Source organism: Pseudophryne corroboree, chromosome 3 (assembly GCF_028390025.1).
Source record: "Pseudophryne corroboree isolate aPseCor3 chromosome 3, aPseCor3.hap2, whole genome shotgun sequence".
Taxonomy (NCBI): Eukaryota; Metazoa; Chordata; class Amphibia; order Anura; family Myobatrachidae; genus Pseudophryne; species Pseudophryne corroboree.
In genome coordinates this window covers 360490633-360510796 of record NC_086446.1, presented here as the reverse complement: position 1 = coordinate 360510796, position 20164 = coordinate 360490633, and the positions used below count along the sequence as shown (strand labels likewise).

Genomic DNA, 20164 nt, shown 5'->3' with positions numbered 1-20164 from the left:
TGGTGACACCCAATGTATATTTGGTATAAAAGGAATCAGTAAACCAATAAATATATCTGTGGTCCTGACTCAGATCCAGCTGTCTAATCTTCCTTCACTTTCCTGCAGAATTATCAGTTTCTACAATGAGTATCAGACAAGGATTTGGATCAGTCAAAGGGATAGGGAGCTCAGGTTCCTGCTCAGTTCAAACATCTAATGTCAGGGTGTCTTCAGGAGGGCAAAGTTCTGGAGGATTATATGGTGGTGGTGGAAATTCTGTAAGATATGCAGGAAGCTTGAGGGGCGGAAGCATGAATGTAGGTACATCTTATGGTGCTGGTACTCATTTTGGTAGTGGGTCTGTACATGGTGGGGGACATGGCTTTAGTGGTGGGTCAGCAGTAGCTGCCTGTGGTTTTGGTGGTTCTAACTTTAGTGGTGGCTATGGTTATGGTGGCTCTGGTGACTCTGGTTTTGGTGGATTTGGCTTTGGAGGTTCTACCTTTGGACATGTCGGTGGCCAAGGTGGAGGCTTTGGAGAGGACCAGGGACTTCTCTCTGTCAATGAGAAGTTAACAATGCAGAATTTAAATGACCGCCTGGCTGCATATCTTGAGAAGGTTCGGTCTTTGGAGAATGCCAATGCTGATTTGGAGAAAAAGATCCATCACTGGTATGAAACACATGGTCCCAAACCAGCCCAGGACTACAGTCATTACTACAAAACAATTGAAGATCTGCAGAAAAAGGTGAGAAACAAAAGGAACAGTAGTATGAATATTTAATATTTGATGTTGTAGAATGCAGGTAATTAGATACGTAGGAAAACAGGATTGCCTAAAAAATGTGTTTAAGAGATATTTATGTGCAGGTAAGTTAATTGGTTGCTACTGTAACTCAATCCATACATACAGTAATTTCATCTGCAAAGATAAAATGGCAAGAAGCTGTGACTTCTGTTCACTAGATCCTTAAAACTTCAGTTACTTTATAATACATACTAGTCCAAGTTAGTAGTTTAGGACACATATGAGTTGATGCAGAGTAACATGTATGTTGGTTTGTTGAGTGTTTCTTACATGTATTCGCACTGTGCACACTCCAAAAGCGAGAGTCGTATGCAGAATAACCATACACTTATGACTAAGGAGGTTCTCGCATTGTAGATAGAGCTCAGCGAGGTAGAGTTGATGCACCTGCAGGCAATGCAGAGCTGAATGTAAGTGTAAATATCATATGTACCAAGAAGGGACTGGCACAAGTGCACACTGATGAAGACAGATAGCAAACCAAGTGAATGGATGTGGGAACAGATGCACTTTAAGATGACTACCACCCTGCATACATTTAGTTCTGCACATGTTACATAGGAGCACATGCGTCGATTTTCCTATTTCTAAAAGATAAAAACCAGAGGCCGCACACTCATGGCCAACAACGTGAGATGTAGTCATGCCAGCAGCTGCTATTGTAGACACAGGATGTTGGTTCTCCGAATAGTGCTTCTGGAGACTGAGCGGTAAACCCTGTGCCTCTGGTTTGGTGATATGCTGATGATTCTTGATCTTAATGTACGTGATTTTGAATGTAAGTAAACTTGTTTACTATTTATTATTCACAAGTGTGCGCCCTCTGCTTTTTATCTTATACACAGTGTACACCTTCTGGGAAAGGTGATTTGGATGGTACAGCACTACATCTAATGATCTGTAAAATTTGGGATCAACTTTGGGGGCTTCATATTTGATTTAACTATATATATATATATATATATATATATATATATATGAACAAAAAGATGGGGTGAGACCCCCGAAACGTTGATGCACTAAAGGTTATTCATTGTTCATCATACTGGTAGTGCCGCCTCTTTTTGTTCTCGTATCTACATGGGGTTTATTATACACCTCTGGGAAGGCACACCAGGAAACTTTTTTTTAGGGATCACGCTGCCCTAAGTGAGTGCCGGATTTGGACATTGTTTATATATATATATATATATATATATATGAACATTTCTCCCCCAGGGGAGGTGGCAGACTGAAGCTTTAGTCTTGAAAAAGGTCCTGGTAGGGACCAAAACGCTGACCTTGACCCTGTAAACGATGTGAGGTTGTATTAAATTAACTCTTTTTCATTATGGACAAGAGTGGTGAGTGCATTCCTTGAGAAATGTTCTTATTATTGGGACTTTGCCCGGTTTGGAAGGTCTCTGGATTTTTGCACCCCTGAGGCTGTGGATGATGGGACTGTGAGTATAACTCTGTGTACAAAAGGATATATATATATATATATATAGAGAGAGAGAGAGAGAGAGAGAAAGAGAGAGAGGAGTGATGGAGCACTCACCAGTTTTTAAAGTGCATAAACGATTTAATTCATACTTGATAGATCAATGCATCACAGCTCCGAAACGTTTTCGATCACAGAGATCTTCTTCAGGGGTCACAACAATGTAATAGCATAAAGGAGCAACGCATCCATCACCAGAGAAGTGGTCACAGATGTGATAGGGATCGCGTGAGTGCGGCTTAAAAGTATTTATATATATATATATATATATATATTTCTCATACGTCCTAGAGGATGCTGGGGATGCTTCAAGAACCATGGGGTATAGACGGGATCCGCAGGAGACATGGGCACTTTACGACTTAAAAGGGGTGTGAACTGGCTCCTCCCTCTATGCCCCTCCTCCAGACTCCAGTTATATTCTGTGCCCAGTGAGACTGGATGCACACTGAGGAGCTCTCCAGAGTTTCTCAGAAAAAAGACTTTGTTAGGTTTATTATTTTCAGGGAGACCTGCTGGCAACAGGCTCCCTGCATCGTGGGACTGAGGGAAGAGAAGCAGACCTACTTCTCTGAGTTCAAAGGCTCTGCTTCTTAGGCTACTGGACACCATTAGCTCCAGAGGGTCCGATCACTTGGTGCGCCTAGCTGCTCGTTCCCAGAGCTGCCTCGTCACCCCCCTTGCAGAGCCAGAAGATAGTAGCCAGATGAGTATGAGAAGATCAGAAGACTTCAGTGACGGCAGAAGACGGCTTGTTGAGGTACCGTGCAGCGGCCGCACTACGCGCCATGCTCCTACATTCAGAACGGCACTGCAGGGTGCTGGGCTCAGGGGGAGTGCCCTGGGCAGCTTTAATCCTCAATTTAGCCACTGGCAGAAAGAGTATAACGTGCCTGGGCACTGATTACAGACCCCCGCCAGTATGAAAAATATGAAATTATGCGGGACTGAAGCGCGACATTGAGGGGGCGTGGTTTAGCCCTCACAGCTCTGACCAGCGCCATTTTCTCTTCACAGAAGCTGCAGAGACGCTGAGCCTGGCCTCGCACACTACTGTACAAGTAACAGGGTGCAAAACGGGGAGGGGGGGCGGCACAAGAGATTTGGTGCTAATTATTGAAATGTAAAAGCGCCAGCAGGTCTGGGCAGTATTTTACTTGCTTCAGAACTGGGACAGGCGCTGGGTTGTGAGCTGGCAGAACACCCTCTGTGCTTCTCTTACAGGCTTTGTTGTGGGTCTGTCTCCTATAGCCCCAGTGTGGTTGTGGGTGTCGGTACGTGTGTGTCGACATGTCTGAGGCTGGGTGCTCTTCTCAGGAGGAGGCTGGAGTGGGAACAGAAAAGGCTGGGGGAGTGACCATGTCGGTACCGCCGACGGCTGATTGGGTAAATATGTTGAGTGTTTTGAATGCTAATGTGGCTCGGTTGACGAAGAGATTAGATAAATCTGAGTCTAAAAGCCAGACATGGAGGAAATCCATGGAAGATGCATTGTCACAAGCTCAGACCCCTTCGGGGTCTCAGAAACGTGCATTTACCCAGTTAACAGATACAGATACCGACACGGACTCTGATTCCAGTGTCGACTTTACTGATGCCAGATTAAATCCTAAACTGGCTAAGAGCATTCAGTACATGATTGTGGCAATAAAAGAAGTGTTGCATATAACAGAGGACCCTGCTGTTACTGATACTAGGGTCTGTATGTATAAAGGAGAGAAACCTGCGGTAACTTTTCCTCCCTCTCATAAACTGAACGCTCTCTTTGAAAAGGCTTGTGAAAATCCTGACAAGAAGGCACAGGTTCCCAAAAGAATTCCAGTGGCATATCCATTTCCCTTTGGGGACAGGGGAAAGTGGGAGTCAACTCCCACGGTGGATAAAGCTCTATCGCGTCTATCCAAAAAGGTGACGCTTCCGTCTCCTGACACGGCAGCCCTAAAAGATCCTGTGGATCGCAAGCAGGAAAATACACTAAAATCCATTTATGTCACTATGGGTGCGCTACTCAGGCCTGCCGTTGCGTCGGCATGGGTGAGTAGCGCTATTGAAAAGTGGGCAGATAAATTGTCATCTGAGATTGATTCCCTAGACAGGGATAACGTGCTTTTGACTCTGGGTCATATCAGGGACGCTGCAGCATATTTAAAAGAGGCTGTAAGGGATATTGGCCTTTTGGGATCAAGGTCCAATGCCATGGCAGTCTCAGCTAGGAGAGCATTGTGGATTCATCAATGGAATGCTGATGCCGACTCTAAGAAGGCGATGGAGTCTTTACTATTTAATGGTAGTGTCTTGTTTGGTGACGGCCTCACTGACCTGGTATCTACGGCTAGGATGGGGAAAGTGGTCACAGGCTGTGGCAAGTTACCAAGAGCAGAAGTCCTCTCCGGCTTTTACCAAATCCACCGCATGACGCTGGGGCTCCTCTGCGGGAGTTCGCACCGGTGGGGGCACGTCTCAAACTCTTCAGTCAGGTCTGGGTACACTCGGACCTGGATCCTTGGATATTAGAAATAGTAACCCAAGGGTACAAATTAGAGTTTCAAGACGTGCCCCCTCACCAATTTTTCAAATCGGCCTTGCCAGCTTCTCATCTGGAAAGGGAGGTAGTATGCACGGCAATACTAAAGCTGTGTCAAAATCAAGTCTTTGTCACGGTACCCCCGTCAGGGCTTTTATTCGAGTCTGTACGTGGTCCCGAAGCCGGATGGCTCAGTCAGACCGATTCTGAACCTAAAATCCCTAATTTCTTTCTGAAAAAAAATTCAAATTCAAGATGGAATCTCTCAGAGCAGTGATCTCCAGTCTGGAGGAGGGGGATTTTATGGTGTCGGTCGACATAAACTTACTTACACGTTCCCATATATCCTCCACATCAGGCATACCTGAGGTTTGCTGTTCAGGATTGTCATTACCAATTTCAGACTTTGCCGTTTGGTCTGTCCACAGCACCAAGGATTTTCACCAAGGTTATGGCAGGAATGATGATCTCCTCATAAAGGCAAGGTCCAAGGAGCAATTGCTGAAAAATGTTGCGCTCTCACTAACGATTCTGCAACAACATGGTTGGCTCCTAACTTGCCAAAATCACAGTTGGTCCGACGACACGGCTGTCATTTCTGGGTATGATTCTGGATACAGAATTACAGAGAGTTTTTCATCCAGTGGGAAAGGCTCTGGAAATACAGAACATGGTAAAACAGATTCTGAAACCGGCAAAGGTGTCAGTTCTTCAATGCACTCTGTTGCTGGGGAAGATGGTGGCGGCCTACGAGGCCATTCCATATGGCAGGTTCCATGCCAGGGTGTTTCAGTGAGACCTGTTGGACAAGTGGTCCGGGTCTCACCTGGACATACACCGAAAAATAATCCCATCTTCCAGGACCAGGATCTCCCTTCTGTGGTGGCTGCACAGTTCTCACCTTCTGGAGGGACGCAGGTTCGGGATTCAGGATTGGAACCTGGTGACCACAGATGCAAGTCTCCGAGGCTGGGGAGCAGTCACACAGTGGAGAAACTTTCAGGGAAATTGGTCAAGCCAGGAAGCTTGTCTGCACATAAACATTCTGGAATTAAGGGCCATTTACAACAGCATTCTACAAGCGGAACATCTTCTTCGCGGTCTGCCCGTCTTGATTCAGTCAGACAACATAACAGCAGTGGTGTACATAAACCGCCAGGGTGGAACAAAGAGCAGAGCGGCGATGGCCGAGGCCATGAAAGTTCTTCGCTGGGCGGAAAGACATGCAAGCGCTCTGTCAGCAGTCTTCATTCCAGGAGTGGACAGCTGGGAAGCAGACTTCCACAGCAGACATGACCTCCATCCAGGAGAGTGGGGTCTTCATCAAGAGGTCTTTGCAGAAGTGACAAGTCGTTGGGGAATTCCTCAAATAGACATGATGGCGTCCCGCCTCAACAAGAAACTTCAGAGATATTGTTCCAGGTCGAGGGACCCTCAAGCAATAGCGGTGGACGCCCCAGTGACACCGTGGGTGTTTCCATCAGTCTATGTGTTGCCTCCATGTGCACTCATTCCAAAGGTGATAAAGATTATAAGAAGAACAAGGGTTCAGGCGATACTCATTATTCAGACTGGCCAAAGAGGGCCTGGTATCCAGATTTTCAGGAGTTGCTCATAGAAGATCCCTGGCCTCTTCCTCTACGGGAGGACCTGTTACAACAAGGTCCGTGCGTGTATCAAGTCTTACCGCGGCTGCATTTGACGGCATGGCGGTTGAATGCCAAATCCTAGCCAGAAAGGGTATTCCCAGTGAAGTCATTCCCACACTTCTTTAGGCTAGAAAGGAAGTAACGGCAAAGCATTACCACCGTATTTGGAGAAAATATGTGTCTTGGTGTGAATCCAAGAAGGCTCCTACGGAAGAATTTCAACTGGGGCGTTTTCTCCATTTTTTGCAAGCAGGTGTGGATGCGGGCCTAAAGTTAGGCTCTGTTAAAGTACAAATTTCAGCCTTATCAATTTTCTTTCAGAAAGAATTGGCCTCCCTTACAGAAGTTCAGACCTTCGTGAAAGGTGTGCTGCACATCCAACCTCCACTTGTGCCTCCTGTGGCACCATGGGATCTTAATGTGGTATTGCAGTTCCTGCAATCTCATTGGTTTGAACCTTTACGTAAGGTTGAGTTAACATTCCTTACTTGGAAAGTAGTCATGGTTGGCCTTGGCATCCACAAGGTAGGTTTCTGAGTTGGCGGCTTTGTCTCACAAAAGCCCCTGTTTAATCTTCCTTGCTGATAGAGCGTAGTTGAGAACTCGTCAGCAATTTCTGCCAAAAGTGGTTTCATCATTTCACGTAAACCAGCCTATTGTGGTGCCGGTGGCTACTGATGCCTTGGCGGAATCGAAGTCTCTCGATGTGGTCAAAGCTTTGAAAATCTATGTCGCCAGAACGGCGCAGATTAGGAAAACAGAGGCTCTGTTTGTGCTGTGGGCTCCCAACAAGATTGCGGCTCCTGCTTCCAAGCAGACTATTGTGCGCTGGATATGTAATACGATTCAGCAGGCTCATTCTACGGCAGGTTTGCCGTTACCGAAATCGGTGAAAGCCCATTCTACCAGAAAGGTTGGCTCATCCTGGGCGGCTGCCGAGGGGTATCGGCATTACAGCTTTGTCGAGCTGCTACTTGGTCGGGTTCAAACACCTTTGCAAAGTTTTACAAGTTTGATACCCTGGCGGAGGAGGACCTCTTGTTTGGTCAATCGTGCTGCAGAGTCATCCGCACTCTCCCGCCCGTTCTAGAGCTTTGGTATAAACCCCATGGTTCTTGAAGCATCCCCAGCATCCTCTAGGACGTATGAGAAAATAGGATTTTAATACCTACCGGTAAATCCTTTTCTCTTAGTCCGTAAAGGATGCTGGGCACCTGTCCCAGTGCGGGCTGTATCTGCAGTTTGGTTTTGGTTACACTCATGTTGAATTAAGTACAGTCAGTCTGTGGCTGACTTTGGTCATGCCGTTGCATGCGTTGTTGTTGAATGCCATGTTGTATGGCGTTTTTGAGGTGTGAGCTGGTATGTATCTCACCTTAGTTTAAAAATTAAATAAAAATATAATAAATCCTTTTCCTCGAAATGTCCGTCTCCCTGGGCACAGTTCCTATAACTGGAGTCTGGAGGAGGGGCATAGAGGGAGGAGCCAGTTCACACCCCTTTTAAAGTCTTACCATGTCTCCTGCGGATCCCGTCTATACCCCATGGTTCTTGAAGCATCCCCAGCATCCTCTACGGACTAAGAGAAAAGGATTTACTGGTAGGTTTTAAAATCCTATTTTTTTAATATATATATATATATATATATATATAATCATAGTTTTTTAATATCATCATTATTAAAAAATATAAAGCTGCCATTAATTTCATTGCACGTTATATACAGTATATATTTAAATGATCTAAGTAGTATACTGTAATCTATCTATCTATCTATCTATCTATCTATCTATCTATCTATCTATCTATCTATCTATCTATCTTTCCTTATGCTTGTCTAGTCTCTCCAGTGAAATGAACATGTGCAGCTAATCCAGTAATAACAGATTCTAGTGATTTAAATGGGACGAGCGAGAGAGGGCAGCATCTTCCTAGTCTTGAAGGATCACATATAATTAATCTCTTACCGTCACTTATAAAACAGAAAATCCATGCTTTGTACAGCATTATGTATTTTGTGTTTCAACTGGATGTATTTTCTCTAGCAATGGAAAACTTGAGAATAAGATAGATTATTGTAGAGACGTGCGCCAACCCCAGTGTTTTGGTTTTAGTTTTGGATCTGTATTAATTTTGTGTTTTGGTTCTAATTTGGCAAAACCACCCTCACTGGTTTTGGTTTTGGATCTGTTTTTTTTTTTAATGCTAAAAACAGATAAAGTCATGTAATCATGTTTATGTTCCTACAGTACAGTATTATTAACCTCAATAACATCTATTTCCAGTCAGTTTTGACCACCACACAGCTAACAATATTGTTTTCACCAATATTGGCCAAAGGCTGGCTGGCTAAACAGAGTACAAACACATGACAGTTTTTAGCAGTCGCATCAAGAGGGGGGTGCGGCCCACACCAAGGTGTCACCCTCAGAGAGAGTGACACCAAAATACCAGCTTCTCCACAGTGACATAAGCCGGGTGCTACAGTGTGACATTCTCCTGCAGCACCCAACACCTGTCATAGAGGAGGAGCTGACACTACAGGTACTGGTCTCTGGGGGTATCCTAACCTCTCTGGGGATGCCAGGCTGCCCCTTAGTGATGTCACAAGGATTCCTGCTGAGGCCATGCCTCTATTGGACACGTGAGGCATGCCAGGGGGGTAACACAGCGTGCACCGGGTTTAACCAAACCTGGTGACACCTCAGGTTTATAGCACCTCTTTGAAACATTGCCTTTCAGCAGTGGTAGACAGGAGGATTGCTTTTTAATAAACTATATAACCTCATATTAAGTAACCATGAATGTTTTCATTAATCAAGAACTAGCTTAGAGACCAGAGGGAAGTATAGCAAAATAGGGATGGAGTATATAGTGGCAGGTAAAAGAATGATTGATTGATTGATTGATTGATTGATTGAATAGATTATCAAAAAATTAAATGAAGACGTGGACTATATACTGACTATGTTGACATCTATTTCGTAGAAAATTAGGAGAGAAAGAGCCGTTAATGGGACCTGCACCCATTTTCTACACCATGCCTACCGCAATACTACATGGCCGCCCCTCACCGCCCCATGAAAGCCTCTGCCTGTCAATGATGCAGAGGCATTCACATCAAGGTGATGCAATCACATTGCCTGGCCCATGCATATGCAGAATAGGCTCTGTGTGTGCTCACTGGCCCTATATTTGGCAGAATATGATCACATCGCAGGTGCGATCCATAATGAATAAGACCCTTAGTGTCCTTTTTTGTGCCTTATGATTTGTCAGTTTCTAAAGTGACACCACTACCTCTTTTATTAACATTGTGAAAATTAGTATTTCAGGTGCCCTTTTCTAAACTTTCTCTAGTAGATATTGTAGTACTATTATGACTGGCAGCAGCCACAGCACTAGTACTTGGTTGCTGCTCCTGCTTTTGCAATGACTGATCGTGCTCCATATTGACTCACATCACTTATATTAATAATGCGGTGGGTGGCAAGGCCTCTACTGAGTGTTATTGTAAGACAATGCCACTGCCTGGCCCTGAACACACACATTTTTTTTTCCTTTGGGTTGTTTTGTTTGTTTTATTAATATTTATTTTTTAACAAATGACAACAACTTTACACTGTGACTCACAGCGCTTACATTATTAGCACATTGGCAAGGCCTGGCCCTGAACACACACAAGGTGTTTGTTTTTTTAAATGAAAAACATTTTTTTCTGTTTTTTAACAATTGACAAATTCACACTGTAACTCAGAACGCTTATATTATTAATGTGGAGGCTTGACCTGGCTCTGAACACACAAACTCTTTTTATTTTTTGTGTTTTAAATAAAATGTCTTTATGTGTTTTTTTTACACACTGCTGCAAATCATGAGCTTATATTATAGTAATGGTGGCACAATCAAAAAACTTTTTGCAGTTATCAGTGTGCACCAATAAAGGGTTAATGCTGTGGGTAGTGACAAAGAAACAACACCAGTGTGCACCAAGGGTTAATTCTGCCCTATATTAGGCACTGTGGGCAGTGAAACATAAGCAGTATGATGTTCTCCAAGGGTTAATGCTGACCCTGTATTAGGAGGTCTTGGCTAAACTGCGTGCAGTGACAAAAAAACAACAACACCAGTGTGCACCAAGGGTTAATGATGCAGTTAAGTTACAGCACCAGTGTTACACACTTAGCCAAAATGAAATTAAATAAGTAATAGAGATGTTCCTGCACTATAAAAATACAAAAATAAATGTTTAGCTAACTAAATACATCAAAACTAGCTCTGTGGAGTGTGCCCTTCAAACAGTGTCCTCTTGTTCACTTTGTATTGTAATCTGTGAAAGGGTGCTCCTATATCCAACTCCTCCAGTGGTCATGTGTGAAATGACACCCGAATCACTGCAGGAGGGACAGATATTGAATCCAAAACACGTGAGAACCAATGCTAGGAAGATGACGTTTTGCCTTGTTTTGGAATCTGAGCCTGACTGGAAAATCCGAGCCATGACTCGGATTCACTTGGAATCGTGAAGTTCGAACAGGCTCAGTTTTCTCAAAACCGAGCTGGCACATCTCTACATCATAGTTCTATAACAAGTGATAAGGCCATTAAGAGGTTGTGTACCTGATATCAAGTTGATTAGTTTGTATTTATATACTCTATGTATTTCCACCTTGGAAATTGTAGTGCAGGGCATTTCTACAACTTTTATGTAACCGCACAGAATGGGCAATTTTTAAAGTGTTTAGACTGATCTTCTTTCCCATTAACTTTCAGATCCATATTGCTTCTATCGATAATTCCCGTGTTGTCCTGCAGATTGACAATGCCCGGCTGGCAGCTGATGACTTTAAACTCAAGCAAGTAGAAACGTTTTGTGCAATTTTTTTACGTATCGTTTTCCTGTTGGAGGTTTGAGGATTGAAATGAATAATTATGGTTATTTTGATTGATGGGCAGGTATGAGAATGAACTACACATGTGCCAGTCACTGGAAGCTGATATCAATGGTCTGAAAAAGGTCCTGGATGACCTGACTCTCTCCCGAAGTGACCTGGAGTCCCAACTTGAACATCTGAAACAGGAGTTGGCTGCTCTGAAGAAGAACCATGAAGAGGTAATAAAGAAATAAAGTAAAACAGCCAAACAGGAAATCTAGTGACATTAATCTCATAATCTTTTTAAAGTAGTATGTTCCTAAAATGTGTCTGAAGAAACAATAACTAACTGTAGGTACTCGCTAGGAGGCACTGCATGCTTGTACAATCTCAGCAGCAGCATCACCTCTAAATAGAGACTTTTTGTCTATTTGGTTGTGCAGGAAATGAAGGCATCTAGCGGACATCTCCAGGGTAACATCAATGTAGATGTCAAGGCAGCACCAGGAATTGACTTGCAAAGAGTGCTTGGTGACCTCAGACATGAATACGAGACACTCATGGACAAAAACAAGAAGGAGATTGAAAATTGGTATCATGAACAGGTAACATATTACCAGTAGCAAGTAAGAGAAAATATATGTAACGTATTTTTTGTTACTATACAGTAATAATATTTTGCTACTTCAGACTGTGGAGCTGAATCAGCAGTTGACTAAGAGCACGCACGAAGTCAAGACAACTCAATCCCAGATTACAGAATTGAGACGCACTGTTCAGACTCTTGAGATTGACTTTCAGACACAGTTAAGCACGGTATGTGACCCTCTTAATTTTCAACTGTCAACTTATAAATTGTTATAATTAATTTGTAAGTTTAAATTAATGATTTGCATTATTTAGTTACAAAGTTCATTTATCAGGAATAACCTATTGTACGTGTGGTAATCCAGATGAAGGACACTTCTTGTTGAGTATTGTACATTGTATTGCAAATACTGTGTTTTCATTACAGAAAGCTGCTTTGGAAAGCACCCTAGCAGAGACAGAGGGACGTTACTGTATGCAGCTTTCACAAATCCAGGGGCTTATACAGAAAGTGGAGTCGGAATTAGCAGATATCCGCTGCGAGACAGAGAACCAAAGTCAAGAGTACAAAATTCTTCTAGACATCAAGTCTCGTCTAGAGCAAGAGATCAGCACCTACCGCAGCCTGCTCGATGGACAGGGCACTCAGTATGTGGATGATGAATAGGAATATAAATATGAACACTATACATATGTCTGTAGGACATTACTGGGCTCAGTAGCAGGGCCAAGAAAAGGCATTTATGAAACACACTCTGTTTTTCTTCAACTTAGAGAACCAGAAAACACTTAGTGGTAAATTTACTAAGATGGGAGTTCTATTTAAGATGGGATGTTGCCCACAGCAACCAATCAGATTCCTGGTATTATAATCTAGAAGGTGCTAGATAAATGAGAAGTAGAAACTGATTGGTTGCTACGGGCAACATCCCACCTTAAATAGAATTCCCATCTTAGTAAATTTACCCCTTAGTCACCACCAGGAGTTATGTATGCATATGCTTGAGATGGTTAGGAAAGGGCACAGTTTGGTGTCTACCTTGAGCTCCTTCTGATACTGTTGCAAAGATTCATCCAGATTACTGTATATTTATCTTTATTTTAATGTAATTTAATTACAAAATTCCCTCAATATATATCTTACAATTATCTAGGGCTCCATTTATTATGGTGCCTACACACAGTGCGATTATCGCATCCGATTTGATCTTTTTAGTTCACATCGTGACGTGCTCCCGCGTAGTCAATATCGCAAGGCAAAATAGTATGTGCAGACAGGTATTTTTGTACTACATCGCATACATTACATATTGTAGTGTAGTCAAAATCTGGTGCAGTTCATCTCGCATACCCCACTTAGTCCAAATCGCATAGCACACATTGTATAGGCTCAAAGCGCACCTAGCACAGATCTCACCGTGTGTGGGCACCTTTAGAGCTATATAGTGCTGTAATAAATCATCTACATTATATTTATGAGGCTGTGGTTTAGGAGCCTATTTATTAAGCCATGATAATGTGAAAATGGCAAATTCTGTGTGATTAAAACATCCTTTCAATATGGGGCTGTTTAATAGAGGCTAAATACAGGAGATATCAGAGATACAGTATTTCCTAGGCACAACTAAGTACCATAGTCACAATTATTCTCATCAGCTACTGTAGCCTCAGATCCCTCCCTGGCAGCCTAGAGTATGAGCATATACAGCCTGTACAAGCGCCTCCTTCACCGTTGTGATAAGCAAGCAGTACAGGAGATTTTAGTAGGGCAAAGCCATTGCTAGGACAGCCTGCTGCATGTGTTGTTCTGGTAATCATTAAATGATAAATGACCATTTTAATTAAGATCTGTTATAGCCAGTATTCACAGCAACAGCTGAGGTAAATAATGTGGCATAAAATGGGACTATTGCTAAATAAAGTGAGTTTGCTATATTTATTGATAGTCAACCTGTGTTACTTTTAGCTAACCATGCTCATGTCATGATTGAGCTGGTTTATTTCCAGTGGCCTAACATGGCAGCAGTGCACTCTGGAACAGTGTATCCTTATACATATTGTCACGCACTGCAATGTAACTTAGGGGCCTGAGTCCATGAAGCAAGTGAACTGTTTTCTCCATGATTTCAAAAAAGTCAATGCGTATGTCAAAAAATTTCTTCCATTGCCATTTTCATTTGTTATTATTAGTATTAATATTATACTTATTGTTTTTTTTTATCTAGAATGCACCCCCATATTCCACAGATCTGTATACGCATTGTATTTTTATTGAAGCACATCAATCCCTGACCCAGTGGACCTTGCAATCTAATTTCCCTACCACAAACCTGCAAACACCAAAGTCCACTATAACCAATTAGACTACTAGCGTCATTGTCATTCATTATTTACAAGAAGTCACACTGTTTTGTAGCACCTAACAGTTGATATTACAAATTAAGTAAACAAATCTTACATAGAAATAGAACAAGCTTGTGCAAGGATGTAGGGGAAGTTGCAGATATGAGACGGAGGGAAGAAAAGAGCCTGCTTATAATGTCTATGGACTATGGGAGGAGAGCCTCATAAACGCAAGGAGAACATACAGCATCAACATAAAACCCAAGGCCCCAGCAATGTCAGTCAGCAATCCAAACCACTGTAGAGTACCTCCCCAACATTACTATTTAGAGGCATGTATTGTATGTCACATACATGAATGTCACTCATCTTGTAAATATAAATCTTGTGTTTCATTTACTACAGGTCCCACAAGGGTTCCTATGACCAGTCATACTCCTCCAATTACTCATCAGGTTCCCATTCGGATAGTCAAGGTATGAAATGTCACACTTGGAGTTAGCAAGATAATACACAGGGTGGGGAGACTTTCCTGGCATATCCTACATTCCATCCCACCATCGTGAATACTAACAGATCATTGAGAAAGAGTCTCACTTATCACATTATTTCTGAATGATAATTTATTACAAATCATGTTTCACTTGTACGAGATAATATGGTAATACTGTTCCTCATATGAGGTAATAGCCAATTTAAGTTTAATATAGACTGACTTATATAGGTGAAATAGTCTATACAGTGGTGCAATGAACATTTTACCATAAACATTTATATTTAAATAAACATTTAAAATGGTGCATCAGTCCTCATGGTTCCACTTGTAGTTTACTAACAACTTAATTTAAAAACACTATAAAAATAACTTGTCTTCTTTTGAAAAACTCATTCTCTTTAAGTTGTGTCACCAATGTAGCAAATAAGGAGGGCACCCCTTCACTCTGGTATCCCCAGCCATAATTATGTGTATATGCAGCCATGATTGCCTGCGCCCTGTATATACACATCATACGCACATTTTACCACAGAGACATTTGGGCATTGTTTGTACTTGTATGTTCCGTTTTATATGTTGTTGCTACAAAGTTATAAATGTAGCTAATTTAGTGAACATTTTGTTTTGCAACATAAAATTTGCTTACAGCTGTATTGGTAAGTCTTTACAGGAGAAAAAAAGATTTTCCCTGACCACAAGTTCTGACAACAAGTGGGGACTCCTTTCAGCTGCCAGGGAAGAGACGCCAGAGCTTCTAAATAAAATGAAAAAATGAATAAGAATTTTGGGGGAGAAACTTGAAGTCCCTTTATTGCCCCATTATACAATGTAGAAAGAAGAAATCCACTCTTCCAAATTGTGGGCGTGATCAGTACATCAGTGTATAAGGGGGGTGTTCAATTAGTGCCAAATTTTTCACCTAGGTGAAAAAACTTAACTTTTCAGTATTTTTAGGGCGAATGGGGATTCGCCCTATTCAATTGCAGTTTTGGGAACTGAACATGTGCAAAAAGAGTCCTGTGTGATCGTTTGCAGTTCCCCCTTAGCTGCAGCTTGATTGACCTGCTGCAGCATTTGTGGGGTGGAGCTGTGGGCCATGACCATGATGACGCAACAAAACGGGGGAGCGTCACCCCCATTATTAGGAGTGGTGAGCATATGGTCCGCGTTTTCAGACAAATACTTCCTGAACCTGGGAGAGGGGTTCCATTGGCCAGTCTGAGTAAGCTGCGGCTTATGCAAACTGCCCGAGGGCTGCAACCACCATGACTGATGGTCATAATGGTGATTTGATGCTGCGTCTTCTGATTATGAGTCAATAGACATACAGAAAATAGCTGTTTTTTGGCATACAGCGCACACACAGATGCTAATTCATACATTTTACATATGTCTGTCCTTTTCTGAGTTGGACGAACTTGGCCGGATCTGTCTTTCCATGACATTGAGCATTTGAGGATGGGAACTAGGCAATATTGCATTGCACAGAACTACCCTGACTTGTGGGAGTGACATGGGAGCGTTGTGGACTTTATTCTAAAGTTCTGTACAAGTCTGATGGATCCTTTGCACCTAGCATTTAGTTGGTGCAAGTGTCAATACGTATCTGATGTTTGTGGTGTTTGATATAAAATCAGTTGGTGGCGCGACTTTCCACTTGCAGATGTATGGATCATCGCATTAGCGAAATGCAATCTTGCATCACTATAAGGTAAGTAATCTGGCTTCCACAGATGACCACAAATACAGCTACTTTGCGTCCAACTCAAGATCAACCCCAATGTCTAATGATCAGTGAGATCTTCAGACATTATACCCCTACAACTCATGGAATCTAGGGATGAGGGAAGATCTCTTCCAACCTGGTTTCCAAAAATGTAAGGGCAGACACGTTAGATTGAGGGATGTCCCCTTTTTCAAATGATGGGATCCCTTAGTACTTATTGTCTGGTGATCACCTGTTCTACAGAAAAAAGAAATTTTCTGTATACTGTATGTGTAGGAGAAAATGACATGCCCTATTGTGCCCATAAGTGCTCCTGCAACGGAGGCTGTGGAGAGTCCACTATTTCAAATGATGTTTCCCCTAGTAGCTATTGCCTGGTGATCACATGTGATCACTACACAATATAACCCGGCACTATGGGTGGAAGGGCACTATGTGCCATATCACGCCCATCATTACACCTGTACACATGGTGCCCAGATATCTACAATATTATGACAATTAAAAACAGGGGTTCCCTCATAAAGGGGGAAATGTACTAAGCAGTGATAAAAGTGGAGAAGTGAGCCAGTGGAGACGTTGCCCATGGCAACCAATCAGCATTGACGTAACATTTCTAATTGCATACTATAAAAGTACACAGAGCAGCTGATTGGTTGCCATAGGCTCACCTCCACTTTTATCACTGCTTAGTACATCTCCCCCTATGTGATAAGTTTCCATATTTAAAAATGGTAAGCCTTATTGGACTGAGATATTGGGGGTAATTCTGAGTTGATCGCAACTCAAGTTTGTTAGCAATTGGACAAAACCATGTGCAGTGCAGGGGGGGCAGATATAACATTTGCAGAGAGAGTTAGATTTGGGTGGGTTATATTGTTTCTGTGCAGGGTAAATGCTGGCTGCTTTTTTTTTACACTGCAATTTAGATTTCAGTTTGAACACACCCCACCCAAATCTAACTCTCTCTGCACATGTTAAATCTGCCTCCCCTGCAGTGCACATGGGCCCTCATTCCGAGTTGTTCGCTCGCTAGCTGCTTTTAGCAGCTTTGCACACGCTAAGCCACCGCCTACTGGGAGTGAATCTTAGCTTTGCAGAATTGCGAACGAAAAATTAGCAGAATTGCGAAAAGCAATTTCTTTGCAGTTTCTGAGTAGCTCGGGACTTACTCTGCCACTGCAATCAGTTCAGTCAGTTTCGTTCCTGGTTTGACGTCACAAACACACCCAGCGTTCGCCCAGACACTCCCCCGTTTCTCCAGCCACTCCCGCGTTTTCCCTGAAACTGCAGCGTTTTTCCGCACACACCCATAAAACGGCCAGTTTCCGCCCAGAAACACCCACTTCCTGTCAATCACACTCCGATCACCAGAACAAAGACATTTCTTCGTTAAGCCGTGAGTAAAATACCAAACTTTTTAGCAAATTTACTTCGCGCAGACGCACTGCGAACATTGCGCATGCGCAGTTTGCGACAAATCGCTCCGTTGCGAAAAACACTAACGAGCGAACAACTCGGAATGAGGGCCTTGGTTTTGCCCAACTGCTACCAAAATTCCTGCTGCGATCAACTTGGAATTACACCCATTATTCCTACACAAGGATAGCATTTAATTTTATGGAACAAAAGCAATTATATTTTAAGTGCAGTTTCTTTATGGTAAAACCTACATGTACAGATGTGTCCTCACACATCTTGCCTCAATATGCCACGTAGTGGGAGATGCCTGCCGTGGGGAGCTTACAGGTCCCGTGCAACTCCATTAGCATCGGGCATCTTTTTTGCCGAAAATGTGTCTTATTCACATTGACACACAAGCAGACTAGGCTGATTAAAATTATATTGCTGTAACTGCATACGAAATGCTACATTACAGTGTCTTCTAGAAAATCACTGTAACGTGGCATTTGATATACAGATACAGCCGCAGTTGCACACAGAATATAGGCATGCTGCATATAATTTTACTCAGCAGAGTCTGCCTGTGCATCCTATTTGCATGATTGTGCGAAGCCGCATTTTAATAGAAAAAGTTGCACGAAAAGATAATCAGTGCTACCGAGTCACGCTGCGGCATGGCATGGCTAGAAGGACTGATTAAAGTACAGGGAGGCTAGATGTAAGTGGACACATCTGTAGAATGCTCATGGTTGCTATTCTGGAATACTTACTTACATGATATGGATGCAAGACCTACAGAGTATTTATTTGTTGGTTTTATTAGTTCAAAAAAAAATTACATTTTCTTTTGGTTCACTTTATTGAATTGTCCATAAAAAACACTATTGTGCCAGTTTGGTTACATTTTATTAGATCTATTAGAATGAGTAAACAGAATAATGGAATTTTCTGAAAATATAAAGTATTCTAAAAACCATGCTCTCGTTTGTGTGGGTATTGCACAAAAGAAAATCAGTGATAATGATGATGGAATGTGACGAGCACAAACTCCAAAAAATGTCCCCAGTGCAGGGGTGTAAAACTCCCCAGCAGTGATGGGGTTAAGTGATTGCAGCATTTAACACACCTTTTTGTTGACTTACTTCAGGAGGCTCCTATAATAGAATCCAGACTGAGGACAGCCACGGAAAGGGGATCTCCACCCGAGAGCAAAGCTATTATTCTGGAAGAAGATAAAATGTTTTCCACTACAAAACAGGCTCCTGTCTTCCAATGCTGGCGGCTTATAAATGTATCTAACTTATCTATGCTGTATATCAAACTAATTTCTGCATTTTTAGCATTTGAAAGAAGTCACACCAATGTAGCCCAGTGCCCACAGATCAGTTTATTAATTTTAAAAGGGAATATCCACACAATTAATTTAAAAAATAATAATAATTCTAATTAAACTGATATTCCTTTTAATATTATTACAATTTGTGCAGCATTTTGAAGAAGAATTAGGTGTGTATTGATGTTTTTCTAACATAGTTCTGGAAGCTTTAGGCTGACATTCATATAAAGTCAGTCTCATCTCTTTTTTCATGATTCACGAGCCCCCTACCTACTGCCTTACACTATTACCAGCATATGGGCATGTGAATGGGACCCATTGGTTCCTGTACTTTGTACCCACTAGAATTTGCTCTGCCTCCAGGTTACTACAGTGTTTCCAGTGCTGCTTGTATTGTTTACTTGTGTCCATCACAACTGAATGCACGTCACTGGAGTGTCCTCTTCCCCAAACCGCGGGGACTTATTAACTACTTCTGATTCAAAAAAGTTATTCAAAAAATGGTAGAATGTCTTATTAATAGTCCCAGAACATGACATGTATTTATTCTGCAAATGCTATATTCAGTGCATATACAAACATGCTGTACACTTCCATAGTAGAATATATATCTGTCCACATGCATGGGTCTTCTTTATGTCTAATAAAGCTTGGCTATAATCATTGAATATTCTGATTACAGCATTTATTTATGCAATGGAGTTACCACATCATGGTTCAGGCAGGTTGTCAATAATTCATCTTTCCCTTTGATCTTCTGTAGTAGGCACCACTGCCAATGTGGGAACAGAGGAGGTGTATAGATATATAGATAGGAGAAAACCCTTCTGTGTGCTTCTCTGTATGAGATATGTTATCCCCAGAGATATTTTGTATGGTATCCGGTTCCTAGGTCAACAAGACTTAGGTTGACCAGTATTGGTCGACAGTGACTAGGTCGACATGGTCTC

General features: G+C 42.3%; 1 protein-coding gene across 1 annotated transcript; it reads left to right on the top strand.

Annotated features, from left to right (window-relative positions):
• Positions 1-376: 376 nt before the first annotated feature.
• On the top strand, positions 377-19863 carry LOC135055594 (keratin, type I cytoskeletal 14-like). The gene is made up of 8 exons (XM_063959829.1): positions 377-731; positions 11221-11303; positions 11404-11560; positions 11765-11926; positions 12012-12137; positions 12337-12557; positions 14658-14728; positions 19026-19863. Exons 1-8 carry the CDS (start codon positions 561-563, stop codon positions 19112-19114), a joined length of 1080 nt encoding a protein of 359 aa, XP_063815899.1. The 5' UTR covers positions 377-560; the 3' UTR covers positions 19115-19863.
• Positions 19864-20164: the final 301 nt, after the last annotated feature.